At 34.2% G+C, this 18,950-nt stretch overlaps 1 protein-coding gene across 1 annotated transcript in view; it reads right to left on the reverse strand.

Moving 5' to 3' along the window:
• The window catches only part of LOC150075083 (uncharacterized), a 175,539-nt gene that overhangs the window by 89,637 nt on the left and 66,952 nt on the right, over window positions 1-18,950 (reverse strand). Inside the window, exon 9 of the mRNA XM_090389087.1 lies at window positions 15,358-15,592. Within this exon, the coding sequence (XP_090245213.1) occupies window positions 15,358-15,592 (235 nt within the window). The remainder of the gene's footprint in view (window positions 1-15,357; window positions 15,593-18,950) is intronic.

Here is an 18,950-nt window from a genome sequence, read left to right on the forward strand (position 1 = left end):
ACCCCACGAAGCTTTTTTATAATTGTATAAATGTTATATATCAAGACATTAAAAAAATTATTTCTAAGACTTACTACCTTTACAATAATTCACATATCAGGTACTCTAACCTGAAATAAGCCATCTCAGATTTACAACAAAAATTTATTATCACCCCTGTAGATAAGGCTTTAATAACTTTGCTATCTTCTGCAAGCAATTTTATTACACCACCCTCAAAAAAGGAGTAGAAAGCAGTTCCACCTTTTACGCTGTAATCTCGGCATTAATACAATCATCAAAAAAATTATAGCCTTGCATAAAAAATTACATACAAATTCGCAATTCTACTTTGGCTTTCTTGTATATGATAGCCAAATTCCATAAACATCCAGTTGGCTTTAGATTCATCACTAGTGCCAAAAAAAGTGGCTGTTATCAACCAGGTAAACAATTTTTCAAAGAATTGTTGACTACAATTCTTATTCACATCCCTTCCACTTGGATCATTAACAATAACCACAGTATCATTAAAATTTTTAACTCCAAAACCTATTCCAGCATATTTAGTATTGAAACCTATGACTTCACCACTTATTTACCTCCTTACCACATCACTTGATTGTCAATGTACTGAATCAATTGTTCCTTAAATACAAAAATGTTATACCAACAGATGAGGTTACTTGGAATAACTGCATCAACCTTTGTATTCTAAATAATTATATTTACGATGGTAAATACATTTATAAACAATCCATGGGAGTTCCCATGAGTTCACAAATTTCTAGGATAGTATCCAATTTGTTTCTTCATTATTACGAACATCTATATATTCATAACAACCCGAACCTTAATTTTTTTGCATTCCGCTATGTTGATGACATTCTTATTCTTAATATTCATTTTGAAAATATTGCAAAATCCATATATCCCACTGAATTCACTCTCAATAAAGAAAACTTTGGCAACCAACATGCAAATTTTCTTGATTTAAGTATTACTCTAAACAGTCCCCCTCTTTGTCATAATTTAGAATTATTCGACAAAAGAAGCAAATTTAATTTTAATATTATTTATTTAACGAATTGGAACTCGAACATTTCGATCAAGGTTCATAAAAATATAATCTACACACAAATTATCCGTTTGGCTAATATTAGTAGCAATCAATCACTTTTCGCTGGTGCTTTAAATTTATATCAAACTATCTCTATATCAAACTTCGCAATAATGACATTCCAATTAATTTCTTAAATTTTATTATAAAAAATCTCTCTGATTTTATTAAACAAAAATTCGGTTTCACCATGTTCCACCTTGATTAGGGTGAATTTGATACCTGTATAGTTGTACAGTTGTAGAATGGTGGTATTTCCACTGCTTGGAAAGTGATCACACCTTATGACTTCTATTATGACTTCTATTAGAATGATGTTCATGTTCTTTCACTTCCTAAGTTTTTCTTTTCATTTTTTTAATTTAATATTACCAGTAATTACTTATGATCAATCTTATTTTCTCTATTTTACTTTGGCCACAGAGGGATCCCATAATTCTTCTCTTCTGAGCAACTCCACCATCGTTGTCATAGTTCTCCCTCTGTTTACATTCCATTATTATTAATAATATTTGCATATTTGTATCTTCATTTCTTGATTATATTCCACCCAACTTGTTTCTGCCAAATATCATAGGTATTTAATTTTTCTCCTTTTCATATTTTATATCGTATATTTCATATATCTATCACTCAAAATATACACTACAAGCTAGCGGTATTAATTTCCACTTCTACTAACACTCTCACAGCCAAGGCCCTCTCTATGAGGTTGGGTACTTACACACCTGGCTTGCCTAGTATCCTTTAAACTCTTTTCCTTCTCTTTACATCTTTCTACTTTCTGCTCTTCGTTTTTCCGTCCGTTGAACTATTAGTGTAATACGAGGGTGATCCGGACATTCTCACTTTTCTTATTCTTACTATCTTCGCCTCTATATTTTTAACTTCTTTTCCCTCCCTTACCTTGCATTGCTTCCTTTTTCTATACCGCTACCCTGTTATTTATTATTATTTTATTTTATTTATTTATTTATTTTTTTACATACTTTCAACTTAAACACACTGCGCTCTTACATACTTTCTACTCAATTTATTAATCTAAACACACTGCGTTGGGGCTATCTTACTCATGTTTCTGGAGATTATTATTTATTTTTTTTTTTTCATATCTATTTCATATTAATAGCTTCTCCATCAACATGAGTTTGCATAGAAACACAGTGTTTGGTACATGATCAGGTGTAGTCCCCTGATGAAATACCTGATCAATGTACCAATTTTTAATTTTTAAAATTTTGTAAATTTTTAATTCTTTAATTTTTATTTTTGAATTTAATTTTATAATTTGTATCTCTATTACCCTCCCCTCTTTTTCTTTCAGCTTTTGTACATATGATTAGCCTGTTAATTCGGCATTAATTCAACCTTAATTCTACTTAATGATTTTTTTTTTTTTTTTTTTTAGGTTCTTAACATTCTTTCTCTCTTATTTTTTTTCTCAACTAGGCCTGGCATATTGTGATTAATAAGTTCTCCATCTATATTTACTTTTATTTCATTTTACTTTCATTTGTAACACTTATTTATATACCTGTATCCTGTTTTGCTGCTGGGCGCATTCGGGTACACATACTGTTTTTCTTTCTTTCTTTTTTTCCCTTCCACTTCTTCGTTTTCATATTTCATATACATATATATGTATATAGGTGTCTCAAAAATACACGGCATAACTTCAGGAATGAGTTCCTCATATGTAGACAATAAAAATATTTTATATCAACATAGTTCCGGAAATGCTTGGTTCCTGAGTTATTAACTGGAATGTCTTACCTCCCGCAGGTGATTTCCTTCATCACATGGTACTGACAGAATCAGGTGGTTTTCCATTCCGACCATGTACTCAAATCAGGAGCAAGCGGATATACACTTTATGTACTGTTTGGCAGACAGCAATGCTCTGGAGGCTCGTCGTTTGTACCACAAAAGATTCCCAGAATGAAGATGCCCAGACAGGAAAACGTTTGAAGGTATCCATCGCCGCCTTTGTGAACACAGGACCTTTACACCTCGTGGTGTAAAGGGATGGACCAATTGCCTGGCCTCAATTACTATAAGGTGATGTGAACAGTTAAGTGTCATAGACAGACCTTCAAAACTCGGAAATCAAGCATTTTTGGAACTATGCTGATATAAAATATTTTTATTGTCTACATATGAGGAACTCATTCCTGAAGTTATGCCATGTATTTTTGAGACACCCTGTGTGTGTGTGTGTGTGCACATATATATATATATATAATTTTGCACGATCGCTCACAATCCTCATTATTCTCGTTTCTCCCTCAACTGTCGCTTTCTTGAGTTTTTGACAGGATTCCCATGAAGTATGCATTCCGCCTGGTTATCAACCTGTTCTTTCTGAAATTCCTCGATGATCCTGTATATGCCAATATGTGCTCATAACAACTATACACTCCCATATTCTATGCCAAGCCTCAACACTGTTTTGGGTGCATGGAATTCCCAGTTGAATGGAATCGTATAAGGACCATAATGTTGGTGGAAATAATGGTGCAGCACAAATTACCATTATGCATATACTGTCTACTTCTTCCATATATAATTGTCTTCAAACCACTCTATCACATTACTAGCTTCCCTCGGTAAATGTGGTTTCAGAACATTAAATGCTTGTGGTATCTCACCAGAAGGAATAAATGCCAAGGCACACAAATGTAAAAGCAGCAAACTAAATTCTTTAACGGTGCAGTACTGAGATGCCAGTCCACTTGCTTGAATTTTTCTCCACACACATTGTCCCAGTGTGTAAAAAAAAGATCTTATCAGACATGTTATGGAACTCACCTTTGGAGGCATTTATTGCAGTTAATTCCAGATCAGTTAATATGGCTTGTGATCTAAATTAAATTTCATTTTCTTCAGCAAAGTGGATCATATCTTGAACAAACAAACATAATTCTCTTCACTCTTATTTCGTCATCAACACATAAACTAAGAGAAGAATTTGATAGTTTTCATTACCGACAAGTGCATTTTCGGCCCTGGAGAGATTATGCAAGGCTCAAGGGGTAGACGTTTTCTCACCCTGGTCTGTGCTTGTTAACAAGAGAGAGTGCTTCTGCATGGATGGGATACACTTAAATAGAAAGGGTGCAAGAATATTTGCTGATGCTATTGAGGCAGAGTTAGGTGGGTCGGAAAACTAATAGCTTGGGGGTATACACAGACCAGTAGCTGCTAGCAGAGGTGAAAGAGATTCTTGCACTGCTTCCACTGAAATGAGCAGCAGCCTGGAAACCAAGGCAACGGGGATTTCCAGGACTGCTGGGAGTCATAGTGGAACAAGTAAATACATGGGCTGTGTTAGGGTAACTAAGAGCAGAAACAGGTGCATGTATACTTGCATGTACACCAATGCTAGGAATATAGTTAATAAATTTGATCAGCTTGAAGTGCTAGTCAAGATATCAAAGGTAGACATTGTTGGGATATCAGAGACGTGGTGTCACACAGACATAAGCAGGGCAGAATTGGAATTTGGAGAGTACAGTGTGTACAGGACGGTTAGACAGGACAGGAAGGGAGGAGAGGTTATGCTGTTAATTAAGAAACACATAAAATCTAAGGAAGTGCATCCAATAGATGTTGGTGGACAATGCAATATTGAGTCTGTTTGGTGTCACATAAGCACTGGGAAAGGGAAAATGAGAGTAGGTGTGTATTAGAGGCCTAATGAATCTGATGAGTATAATGAGCAATTGTGCAGAGAAATAGTGGGCTAGTAAATTAGAGTGACTTATAATGGGGGATTTTAATTTCCCAGAGATTGATTGGGATTTGTGGATTGGTCACTCACACATTAGCAAGGCTTTTGTGGATTTATTGGACATGCTGCTGTAGAAAACAGAAGCCTGTTTTCTACAGCAGCAGAATGTTTGGAGGCAACTAAAGGGAGTAATACTCTTGATTTGATTATCAGTAGTGATTCTTCATGCATTAATAATCATTAAGAACCTGAAGTGGGATTTACTCAAAGAGGTAACTACCATCAAGGGTAAAGGGAAGGCTTTTTGCTTTCGTAAAGGTGAAGATGGTGGCCTGAGACAGTATTTAAATTCTATACGGTGGGAACAACTGATGATGTTACCAACAGCAAATTCAAAATGGGAAGCATTCAAAGAATTAATCTTGGAAACTACTAGGCTTTTCATACCAACTAAGAAATATTGTTCAAGATTTAGGCCTAAATGGATGTCAGATGAACTAATTAGACATGTGGCAGAGAAGAAAAATGCATGGGATGCATATAAAGTATCAGGTGACACAGAAGCCTATGGCAGGTATAAACTATTCTGTAATCAAGTCACAAAGGAGGGCAAGCAGGCAAAGGCAGATTATGAGAAATCTTTGGCAAAGGATGCAAAGAAAAACAGCAAGGATTTCTTTACTTATATAAACTCTAAAAGAAAGGGGATGAATCAGATTGGTCCACATGATATCGATGGTTCGACTGTTGATGATTCTGCTCAGATAGCAAACAAACTGAATGAGTATTTTTGCATCCACATTCACACACAAAGAGTTATTCAGGGAGGGGAATGCCAGAGGTGAGTTAAACTCTGGTAGTGAGCTGGATGATTTTGTAATAACTGAGAGTAAAGTGGAGGAGAAATTGTTGAAGATAAACATAACAAATGCACCTGGGGTGAATGGAGTCTATGCAATAATATTAAAGGGGGCAGCAAAGGAAGTTAGCAAACCCTTAGCCATAATTATGAGAGCTTCCTTGGACCAAGGGGAGGTACCCATGGACTGGAGATGTGCAAACGTGACCCTAATCCACAAAGGAGGATCAAAGGAAGACACAGGTAATTACAGACCTGTTAGTTTAACTTCTGTTCCAGGGAAATTAATAGAGGCACTGGTTAAAGAAGCATTGTAGGATCATCTAGACAAGACTTCAGTTATTGCTCGGACACAGCATGGGTTTATTAAGGGGAAGTCTTCTCTGACCAATTTGATTGGATACTATGATGTAGTCACAAAGGAACTGGATGCAAAAAATAATAATTTCGATATCATATATTTGAATCTTAGAAATGTTTTTGATACTGTTGCACATGGTAAACTGCTGCACAAATTGGAGCAGTGTGGCATTGGAGGCAAATTGCTGCTATGGATAAACGGATGGTTGAGTGGGAGAAGACAGAGTGGTAATCAATGGACAATGCTCTTCGTGGTCTAATGTTAATAGTAGAGTCCCCCAGGGTTCAGTGTTGGGTCCATTGTTGTTTTCTGTATTCATTAATAATATTGATGATGGTATATCAGGCTTAATGTCCAAGTTTGCAGACGATATGAAGGTCGGCAGGGTTGTTAAAGACACTAATGACAGTACGCTGCTGCAACACGATCTAGAAAAGTTGAGTAGATGGGCTGAGAGGTGGCAACTGAAGTTTAATGTTGACAAATGTAAAGTACTGCATATGGGAAGCAGTAACCCCAGAGTAACGTATCAATCAACTGTGTGGTAATACACTGACAGCGATAGAGAGTGAAAAGGACCTGGGGGTAATTGTGCAGGCAGATATGAAGTTTTCTGAGCAGTGCAAGAGTAGCTATGGTGTCTTGTCAATGATATTACAGGAATTTTTCTATCAGGGATAAGGAGTTGATTATCCCCTTGTATAAGGCAATGGTCAGGCCACACCTTGAGTACTATATACAGGTCTGGAGGCCTCATTTTAAGAAGGATGAAGAGCTGTTGGAACCAGTACAGAGAAGAGCAACAAGATTAGTGAATGGAACAAAGGGTTGCTCTTAGGAAGAAAGGCTTAAGTTTTGCAAATTACAGTGTCTGGAGACTAGGCACCTGCGAAGTTAGTTAGTTAGTTATTTGGGTTTTTAGGAGCATTAGCAACTAAGGCCATATTGCTCCGGGATATGTGGTGGTCATTCCCTGACCTTTCCGCATCCTCCGTATTTGGTGGTGACGGGCTCGAACCCCGGTCTAATCAAGAAGCGTGTGCTACGCACTGCTGCTCCTTCCCACCTGGCTACGTGGACGCCACCTGCGAAGTGATCTGATTGAGGTGTATAAAGCCTTGAATGGTTTGATCATGCTCAATGCTCATGGGATCCTTCCTCTTGATCAGAATAATCATTGAGAGGGCATAATTGAAGAAAGACAGTTGTGGGATAGATGTGAGGAAGTTTGCCTTTAGCCAGCATGTGGTTGATTGCTGGAACAAACTTCCATCTGTCGTTGTAAAAGTTGATAGCTTAAATAGATTCAAAGCAGAACTAGACAAACATTTGGGGCGAGTGGATGGGTGAAATTAGAAGTTTATTTTTTTTTGGCTGATGTATATAAGCTTGCTTTCTTGTACCATGTGCCTTTTTAATGTTAATGCTAATTGTATATAATTGATAAAAAATTTTGTGCACGGTTTTAAATGTGCCATCCATAATCCAATATCGAGCCCATGATAGGCATTGAATATTTACTTTTGTTGTAAATAAGAGAATTCTTTCCTCTCCCACTCTTTAAAAAGAAATCCCATTTGCTTCTTATTATTATTATAATAATAAGAAAATGAAATATTTTTTCTGGGGGATATATTTTCCTAGGATATTTTTTCCTGTTACCCCTATCCTGCCAGCGCCCATGGTCATGCCTAATGTACTTGTCAAAAAAATTCGTCTAAGTACAGCTAATAATAAATATCTGTATATTTACAGTTTTAGTTATAATAATGATATTTATGACAAATGTTACACAGCTGCCAAAATAGATTACTCTAAATTTTCATATTTCGAAAGTATTCTTATTTCAAGTTTTTTTTATCTTTAGCATTTCAATGCTGTACCTATAATTATTGCTCAAACGTCCTATACAAATACCAAAATTCGACTTTAAAAATTACCAATTAAGTGCAATATAATAAAGTAAAATTAATTAAGTTGTTTTTATTTGCTGATCTTATTTTAAAACTGTTTGTTTCTGTAACAGAAAACATGATCTTAAAATTGGGAGAGGTATTTGTCATTAAAATTTTTGTTATTTTCTATATTCTTTTTACAAAATTAATCTAATAAGGTAAATTTTTACTTACTAAAAAACTAATAAATATATAGAATTATAATCATATTTTTACAATATAGTAGATACTGTCAGAATTCTGGGCTGTAGGGATTTTCGAATGTTGGGATTCTGGGCCAGACCCATTATTTACATATGGCAGTAACACAGAAATTATGCAGAAAACATTCAAAACTATAAGCATTTAAAGGGTCAGATCTGCACAGCTGACAACCTTATGAAGAATTTTAATTGAATTCAGGTTTTGGCTGGAATGCTCCAGGACTGCATTACAGAATTGTTCAAATGCTATTTCCAAACTTCTTCCAGATTAATGGAAAAATTAATGCATATCACATGCTGCAGTGAGTAAATTACATGTGTAACCATAAAATACAATAAACTGTGTTCATTTCTTTTAATTATTTTAATTTTTTTGTTCTATTTAATTACATAAGGCAAGTGCAATATCCAAAATCCAGCAACCTTAGAACCTGGAGACTGCCTGGTTTTTTCTGAACATGAATCTAATCAAGATCTGAATTGTTAAAATTTTAAAACAGATAAATGTGATAAAGCCCAAGAAACCTATAGGTAAAAAGAAATCCAAAGAAGAAAAAATTAGACAAGAAACACTTGTGATTATGAACTGAAGACGACAAATGAAGAGCAAAAAAACACTGACAAGGAGAAAATTGAGTATACTGAGTTATGCAAAGCCATTAGAAAGAGACTCAGAGAGGACATAAGAAGATTTAACACAAGAAAAGTAGAACAAGCAGTAAGGGAAAACAAAGGATTTAAATCAGCAGCCATGAGCAGTAATACAGAAAGGCAAATGATACTGAAACTGAAGAATAGCAATGGTGTACTTATAAATAGCAGATGACTACTATAGAGAATTATACAAGGAGCGAGGGAATGATGCCAGCAGTGGGGAAGATGAATTGCAAATTAGTAACACACACACAACATACCTGATATCCTTCCTGATGAGGTAGAACATGCGTTGAAGAAAATGAAGAATCAGAAAGCCCCAGGGGAAGATGAAGTTACTGTAGAGTTGTTAAAATTGGGAGGAAGAGACATGACACAAAAACAGGCAAGACTCTTCACAAAATGCATTAGAAAATGTGTAATGCCTAAGGAGTGGAATAATGCAATCATAGTTTTGCTGCATAAGAAATTACAGACCAATTAGCTTGTTATACCACATCCACAAGTTGTTCACAAGGCTCATTACTAACACATTAGAAAGAATAAATAAATAAATTTTCTGTTTATACTCTGGGATGACCAAACAGTCAGAGGAGTTTACAAAATAGACAGAATACAAGAAACAGCACCGTATTCAGCAGTCATGGGTTTGAACCCCGCTCACACAAGGCACGTATACTTATGCACCCGTGTGCCTGACCACTCGGCTATGGTGGCCTTACTTGATGAGAATCAACCGAAAGAGCAAGCTGGCTTTAGGACAGGATTCTCAACTATGGATCACCTTCACGTAATGTCACAGCTAATGAGAATCAACCGAAAGAGCAAGCTGGCTTTAGGATAGGATTCTCAACTATGGATCACCTTCACGTAATGTCACAGCTAATGGAGAAAGCAAATGAATATAAAACACCATTATGCCTGGCATTTGTGGATTACGAAAAGGCATTTGACTCCACACAGCATAAGGCAATGTTTTGGGCACTGGAAAGACAAGGCACAGATACGCCATATATTATGATTTTGAAGAAAATATATGAGAATGTTACCTCCTTTATTAGACTAGACAAAGACAGTAGTAAATTTAAAACTGAGAAATTAGTTCGACAAGGAGACACAATATCTCCGAAGCTGTTTGCTGCTGCCCTTGAGGAAGCTTTCAGAAGATTAGACTGGTCACAGAAAGGAGTCAATGTGAATGGAGAGTACCTAAATCATTTACGATTTGCAGATGACATTGTGGTCATAAGCCACAATCCCAAAGAATACAGGAAAATCTTGACCAGTTATGCAGAATTAGTAAGGATTTTGGACTAAAGATGAATATGGCTAAAAAAAAAGTAAGTATGCCACAGAAAGGTACATAATGATTGAAGGAGCAGTAATTGAAAAGGTGGAGTCATATACTTATCTGGGAGATGTTATTAGCTGTAATAATGATAAATGGCTGGAAGTCAAGAGAAGAATAAATTTTGGATGGATAGCATTCAGGAAATATAGTCACATACTGAGGAACAATATCCCAATTTGTCTGAAACGTAAAATAATGAACCAATGTATACTTCCCACCACGACTTACGGAAGTGGAAACTTGGCCACTCACCAAAAGAATGGAAGAGAAGCTGAGAACTACACAGTGAAGAATGGAACGAATTATATTGGGAATCAGATGGTTAGATAAGAAGAGAAAGACATGGATTGGGCAAACTTAAGTAAAGGACATTCTTATCAAAACTAAAGAACTAAAATGGTCTTGGGCAGGACACAATGCTCGAAGACATGATGACAGATGGACTAAGAAAATAACAGAATGGTACCCAAGAGGAGCTAATAGAAAACCTGGAAGACAACAACGGAGATGGACAGATGAAATTCATGAGTTTGTAGGTAGTAAATGGATGGCCACTGCACAAAACAGAAGGAACTGGAAAGTTGCTGGAGAGGCCTTCATCCTGCAGTGGATTGAAAATGGCTGATGATGAAATGGAGAATGCAATGACAGATTACTTTCTGACAATTTCTCTGTGATTTACTTTATTTTTATTCATTTATTAACTATATTACTTTATTCTTATTTATTCTTTTATCATTTGGATTTTGTTATTCACATCTTGCAGGGGCTTACCCACTCTACCAACCTATGCTTAACTTAATTTTCATTTGTAATATCTTACACTATGTTCAGGCAACATGCAGTTGGTATGCTTTGCATCCACTGATGTATGTCTTCCTTCACCTCTTATTCTTCAGTCCTTCTACAAATTAATCTTTATTTCAACACACACACACACACACACACACACACACACACACACACACACACACACACACACACACACACACACACACACACACACACACACACACACACACACACACACACACACACACACACACTATATATATATATAAGGAAACTGTGATTAGAATACCAATCAGAAAAATTAGATTATGAAATAAGGGAAATGGCTGAAAATTGTAAATGCATTTTTGAGTTTATATTACAGCACAGTTTGTTTTTTGGTGAAAAATAGGTATCACACAGTAAAACCAATATGGCAAATTTATAAGCCAATCCTGCTATAACACCTGCTGGAATAGAAATGAAACAGAAAGGTGTGGACCTAACATTTGTATGCAAAGCATCACATCAACTATATTTACACAGTGCAGCAATTGAAAACGTGACTGATGTTATAAGATGAATGCTGGTGCTACCATCTACTAGAAGTAAACACGAAATGCAAGAGTGATTGATCTTCAAGCACTGCAGTCAAGGTCAGCAGAAATTATTGCCATTTCAGAATGCGGTGAGCTGAACTGCAGGTCTCTCCTGTGTGTATTGTGGAGGAATAATGGAACAAAGAGCACACATCAAGTTGTGTTTGACAGGGCAAAAGTGTCACGGAACCGTTTCAAACGATGAAGCAAATGTGCGGAGAAAATTGCCTGCCTCGTGCATGTGGGTCGAGTGGCATAAACATTTCAGAAGACTAACATGGAGGACAAGCAAAAACAGCTTGAATGCCAAAGTTGATTGAAAAGGTGCAGGAAATAATTACTAATGAGCAACATGAAACGTTCCAAATGATTTCACAAGGTCTGTGCATTAATAAGGAAACCATTTGACAAATTATAACCCGGGATTTGAAGAAAATGAAGGTCTACATGCAGTTTGTTCCACATTTGTTAAGAGATGGTTAAAAATTGGTGTAAGCTGCAGAGAACTCACTGAGGCCACTAAAAAAAGCAAACCCAACATTCTAAATTTGAGTGACAACATTCTGAATTTGTAATGAGTGACGAGATGTGTTTTCAGTATGACCCTGCAACAAAATGACCAAGTGTGGAGTGGAAGTCAGAAAACTCTCCCAAAGCCAAAAAAGTTCATCAAGAAAGGTCACAAATCAAAACCATGTTCACCAGTTTCTAAGAGCAAGGGAATTGCTATCACAGAAAGTGCACAAAGAGTTCATGCCTAATGGCCAAAATGTTACTGCTGCCTACTATCTGGACATTTTGAAACATTTGTTAGAGAATCCATTATGTGTGACCTCAGTATAGAGAAGACGGCAGTTGGTTCCTCTTGCACAACAATGCACCAAGCTACAAAGCTCTGTGTTCGGGTGTTTTGGCTAGCAATAAAGTCTGTGTACTGTTGCACCCAACCGTATTCACCAGACAGTCCCATGCAAGTTCTTTTTATTCCAAAGCTCAAGGCACCGCTGGAAGGCTCAAGTTGATGTCATTTTCATGACATCAACACCATTCAAAGAGATGTGATGAGAACACTGAACAGTATACCAGTCATGGCCTTCTATTAGTCATTCCATTCACTTTGTGATCATTGCATGCAGTGTGCGGACGCAGGAGGAAGTTATTTTGAATAAACTGAGGTTAATTTACTCGTACATGAGATCATTTTTTTCTAGCATCAGTCTCATTTTTCCAATTTCCACAATGCATATTTCATTATTCTTTTGACTACAATAAAAATTATTATTATAATGGATGGAGATTATAGGTGAGTATGCAACAGATTTCACACTTTTGTGTCCTTCAGCATGTATGCACTTTTTAACCTTTTAACCTGTAATATAACAAGAATCCACTGATTTTTTTGATCTCTCATTACACTAGGTTTCCCATCAATCTTCTAGAAATACAGAATTTTGAAGATTTAACAGAAGTTAATTGAAAAAATACACTTTTACTGTGTGTGAGTTTTATATAAACTGTTTATTGAAATGTAATAATCTCAGCGTATAGTAAATACAAGGTATATTGGCAATATTTCAAGTTTTAACTAAAACCTATTTTCAGGCCTAATACAGTGCTAATGAAGATGACTAAAGTACAGAAACTACTCAGGATTAGTCAACTTTATTAAGCCTGAAAACAGATGATTTCAATTAAAGCCCAAAACACTCCTGAAATACTTGTATTTCACACGTGATAAAAAGTGTATTTTTTTTATTTAACTTTAGTTAAGTTTAAAAGCATGTAGTGCCCCACTATTAAAAAAAAATTTAAAACATCTTTTATTATAATAAATTCCCATATATAATTTTTTTCTATTTTTACAATATTAAATATTAAATTTTATACTATAATATAAAATGTGATTATTTATATCTTCCAAACTTGTTTATTTTATAGTTTATAACTCAAATTTCTAGTTTAACAAACTATATTGTTAGGTTTAATCGCCACTCACCCCATAAACCTTTATCTTTTTTTTATAAATGTCATTATAGTTTATAACTCAAATTTCTAGTTTAACAAACTATATTGTTAGGTTTAATCGCCACTCACCCCACCAACCTTTATCTTTTTTATAAATGTCAGTTTATACCATTTCCTTTCAACAGTATTTACAATAGTAAATCCTTGTTAACATTTGCTAATTTACTGATTTGGACAAGGAAAAACAGCTATATTATAGTCTTAAAATTGCTTTTCCAATACATAAACTTTTTTTTTCTTCTATTTTTTTGTTAATTTTACAATGCTCCTATTACTGCTGTAGCTAAAAGGGTTCTTAATAAAGCCCAAAACATTCCTGAAATATTTAACATGTGATAAAAAGTGTACTTTTTAAATTAACTTTAGTTAAGTTTTAAAAGCATGTAGTGACCCACTATTAAAAAAAATTTAAAACATCATCTTTTATTATATTAAATCCCCATATACTGTATAAATTTTTTCTATTTTTACAATATTAAATATTAAATTTTATACTATAATATAAAATGTGATTACAAGCAGTTCCCGAATTTACTAGTAAATTCGTTCCTAGCATGCACTCCTAAAGTAAAAAATTTTAAAGCGGGAATTTATTTCCCATAGACGTAATGGTAAATTTGACCATAGTAATGTTAAATAAAGGTCAGCAAAATAATAGTTTATGTTTTAACAATGATTTAATAATTTTAAAGAGGGAATAAATTCCCGCTTTAAAATTTTTCACTTTATGAGCGCACGCTAGGAACGAATTTACTAGTAAATTCGGGAACTGCTTGTAATTTATTGCAATTAATGTCCACAAAAATGAAAACATAACCTTAAAAATCAAGAAAATTATAATAATTTGTTTGTTTGTTTAGGGATTTATCAGGCGCATCGGCAATTATGGCCATAGTGCACCAATTATAATAATAAAGGAATTATTTATGTCATAGAAATGTTAAAGAATGTTTATTCTTCATCATCATCGACTAAATGCACACTCACTGTTGGCTTGACACTCGTTGGGTTGTTGGAAGCACAAGGAGTTGTCTTCTTCTTTTTTGGAAGTGCTTCAAGAATCAATGTTTCCAAGGCAGTCTTCTGTTTTCTTTATAAATTTCACGATAGCAAGCATAAGCATTTTTTAAATCTATAGCAACTTTTCTCGTGCACTCGACAAGACAGTCAACATGAACAGCAACACAACCACTCTTTGTAACATCAGTGTGGTAACTGCTTTATGGTATGTAAGTTAGTGAGCTGTACCGCACTGTACAGCTACTACACACGTGGTTTGAAATGTTGTATTTATGAATTTTTAGCATTTATTTATTGCAATTAATGTTCATACTTTTGATTTTTTTGATACTTCATACTTAAAAAAAAGAACTCGTAAAGCAGGAACTGCCTATATTTATATCTTCCAAACTTGTTTATTTTATAGTTTAAAACTCAAATTTCTAGTTTAAGCAAACTATATTGTTTGATTTAATCTCTCCCCCGCCCCACCAACCTTTACCTTTTATATAAACTTCAATATAGTTTATACCATTTCTTTTAAATAGTATTTACAATAGTAAATCTTTTTAAAATTTGCGAACTTACTGTTTCGGATGAGGAAAAACAGCTATGTTAAATTTTTAAAATTGCATTTCCAATACATAAACTTTTTTTTTTTTTTTTTTTCAAGTTTACAACACTCCTATTGCTGTAGCTAAAAGGATTCTTAATAAAACTTTAGTTAATTTGAATATAACAAACCACTAACCTTTCTTGATTTGGCAACCATATATGGGAAACACTACCAAAAATTCCTGAAGATATGGATGATGATGATAATTCAGTGTCTGAAGATGCTTTTGAGTTTTCAATATTCTTAAAATTATCCACTGTAACCATTTTTCTTCTGTTATGTTTATGAAAATTGTAAGCAAATTCAGGATCTTTTTCCACAACACTAGTACTACCACATTCTGGACACGTGTCAACTACTTTCAGGCATTCTATGAAATCACAAAGTAAACATAACAATGCTTATTCTAACTTTTAAGTAAGCATTATGTATAACAAATACAAAAACAATAAATAATAGCAAAATATAGATATCAGTCAGAAGTTATTTCAAGAAACTTCTTAACACAAATTTGTTTGTATTATAAAAAAAAAATTGATTCATTTTCCCTGGATACAGTATCCTATTTTGTATTATTACTGCAATTTATATAAGAAAAGTAATCTACATAATATAAAGTTCAGTTTCAAGATAGCAATTATATTGCCATTTGTAGTAATATTTTATAGGATTCACTTAAGGAGATTTAAGCAGGATCAAACAGCATTTAAAGTTTGCTGAAATAGAGTTAAAAGCCCCAAAAGTGTTGTAATCAAAATAATTTTATTACTAATACCATAACAATAAACAATAAATGCATAATAAAGGCAAATAATAACATATAATAAATGCATACTTTAAATTCTCCTTTGTTTAGCACATTCAAGTTAAGTTACAAATTCAATACAAGTTAAGAGTACAGAGCAATACAGTTTTAAAATACAGTAAAGTATCGATAATCCGAACTAACTGGGACCGGGGGTAGTTCAGACTTGTTCAGATTTTCAAACTTATCAAAAATACTGTTCTGGAGACTTAAAAAAAAGTTTAGTAAGTTTAGAAATAAAAACACAAAGTTGCACTTAAGTATTTTTATTCATAGGTAATAAAGCAAATGGAACTTTCGCCCATTCTTTTTGCTGCACCATTTTCGAACTTCGTTTCTTTATTGCCAGATCTCTCACTCTTTTGAAGCAAGAGTGGTTGAGTTGGACAGCATTTAGTTTGTGTGTAGATTTTCATATATCATTTAATTTCATTAATTAGTAAGCTAATAAAAGTGTAAATTAGTGCTTTATTATCTTCATTTTTATAGCCTGTGGATAATATTTTTCGGATTTTTGCTTATTAGAATTGCCGTTTAATAGAATCAAAATTCAATTTGCAAATGTGGTCACAATAACCAGCACTTACTGTAATTATTTTAGGGCACCAGCATAAAAAATAAAATAAAATAAATAAATGCTGGCTGATTCAGATTATTGACATTTAGAAGAATTATTTACGTTCGGATTTTCAACGCTCTACTGTATTTGTAATATCTGGTTACAAGCATTTTTTTTTTGTTACAACTGCATTTAAATTTAGTTATTTTTATGCATTGCTTACTAAGGCCTGACAGAGTTAAGTGGTCAGGAGTGAGTACAATAGCAGATTCTCTTTGACTGGATCTTGGTTCAAGATCTCGTAACTGCTAAATATGATTAATGATTATATTCATGATTTATTGTGACCTCCTCTGAACTGATAGTCATGTTGGAGCATAAACAAGATTTTTTAATTAGCATTAAATTAGGGCCCCATTAAGCTCCAATAAGCACTTATTAATTAACAGCACTTGTCAAGTTCAAATTACAGCAATCCACCAAGGGGTTCCCTTATAAAACTATGAGATGTGATCAAGAAGTTTGGGAAATGAAGATGACCGCTATTTAGACGGCTCTCTTTCAAATTCTGTCACTTATGGAAGCACTCGTAATAGGCTTCTTTAATAGTTCCTATGTTGCATTCTGAATAATATCTTCAGTAACTACAAATTTGTGACCCTTTCAAGGGGATTTTAAGCTGGGGGGGGGATCAGGGAGCCAAATTCAATGAGTATAGTGGCTGGGGGACCACAGTAACGGAATGCTTCTTAAGAAATTCATTCTTGAATGGAAAGTGCTGGTGTGCAGGGCATTGTCATGATGCAAGTGGCAATTGCCTAAAGCCATTTTCTCCAAACAGCATTGCACAATCAGCATAGAACTGTTTTGTATGAGGGTTATCCCAAAAGTGATTAATTTAAAATGAATTTATTTTGCAACATAATTTACATTAAATACCTTTAATGTAGTCTCCTTCATACCTTACAACTTCTTCCCAATGCTCGGTAATTTCTGAATGGTATTTAACTGTCTGCTGAAGTTAAGCTGTCATGCACTGGGTCATGGCTGCACTCAATGTATCAAATAGTCAACAAATCTGGTATTCTAGATTTGTTGACTATTTTTTCACAGGTAATACTTCTGTCTTCCTCTAAAATGGTGGTAATAATGATGGCCAATGTGTTGTTTCTTAAGACCAATATGAAATAATGCTATGAAATAATACCTACTCTTAACTCACCACACACTTTCTGCAACAATTCATAAATTTGGGTCAACATTCAAAGTTAATTTTATTGGGAAACTGTAATGTGATTTGAAACAATATCACTATCCATTTTTAAAAGCCTCTAGACCAGGAGTGAACAACCTTTATAAATGGCAGGCCAAATAAAATGTCTGTGAGGTACATGCAGGGCAAATTTTTTTAGCTTTTCAAGATTTTTAGGTTAATTAAAATGGTGCATAACGAAAAAATTGTCATAAACAGTTTTATGTCATTTATTCTAATATTTATAGATATATGTAATTAATTGCATTAATAAGGAAAATGAAATACAAATTCAAGATAAAATTACAAAATTACAAATACAATTCCAGTAGAAAAAATTGCAAAATTTTATTTTTATAATATTTAATGAGAGATCTGTTTATTTTTATCAGTGAATTGATATCTAGATCGATATTTGTCGTAGCAATGCGCAGAGTATTTTCTAAATTTACGTCAGAAATTCCATTAATTCAAAAATATATATAATAAATATATTTTGAAAATAACCGAGGGCCGGAGGTTGCCCACCCCTGCTCTAGACAAACATTCAATGCAGGAACTCTGTTTCAAGCGCACCAATACTGAGGTTAAACTTCAAATTATTATCCTAACAAATGTCAGTCACACAAGCATATGGAGTAATGAGCATTTGCACAGTATGCATTACTTTGTGATAACACTTGTAATATTCCTGGCTTACTGTTTTGACCATGGGACAAATTCATAATGAACAATGTCCACGAGTCAAATAATACAACTAGCATGACCTTCACATCTGATCAAGATTATCTTGCTTTTTTTGTCTTGGAGAAGCAATCTTCCAGCCAGAAGACTGGGCCTTTGTTTTTGGGTCACACACACACACTTCGTCAGCAGTAGTGAGGGAAGAAACATAGTCAAGAATTTTTGGCTCCGTGAAATGGATAAGTTTTTGAAGAATTTTGCTGTTTTATTGACCTAATTGTTATATTAAATTGTACTCTATAAGTAGCTTTATATTCCTAGTCATGCTTGTTATTTTACTTTTTAGTTTAGCTAGAGATTTTTAAATTTTGATTTTACCACTTGCTGCCACTGTTATAGTGGCAGCAAGTGGTAAAGAGCATCAAGCT

Source organism: Mastigoproctus giganteus, chromosome 14 (assembly GCF_048544385.1).
Source record: "Mastigoproctus giganteus isolate SK-2022 chromosome 14, ASM4854438v1, whole genome shotgun sequence".
NCBI classification, from domain to species: Eukaryota; Metazoa; Arthropoda; class Arachnida; order Uropygi; family Thelyphonidae; genus Mastigoproctus; species Mastigoproctus giganteus.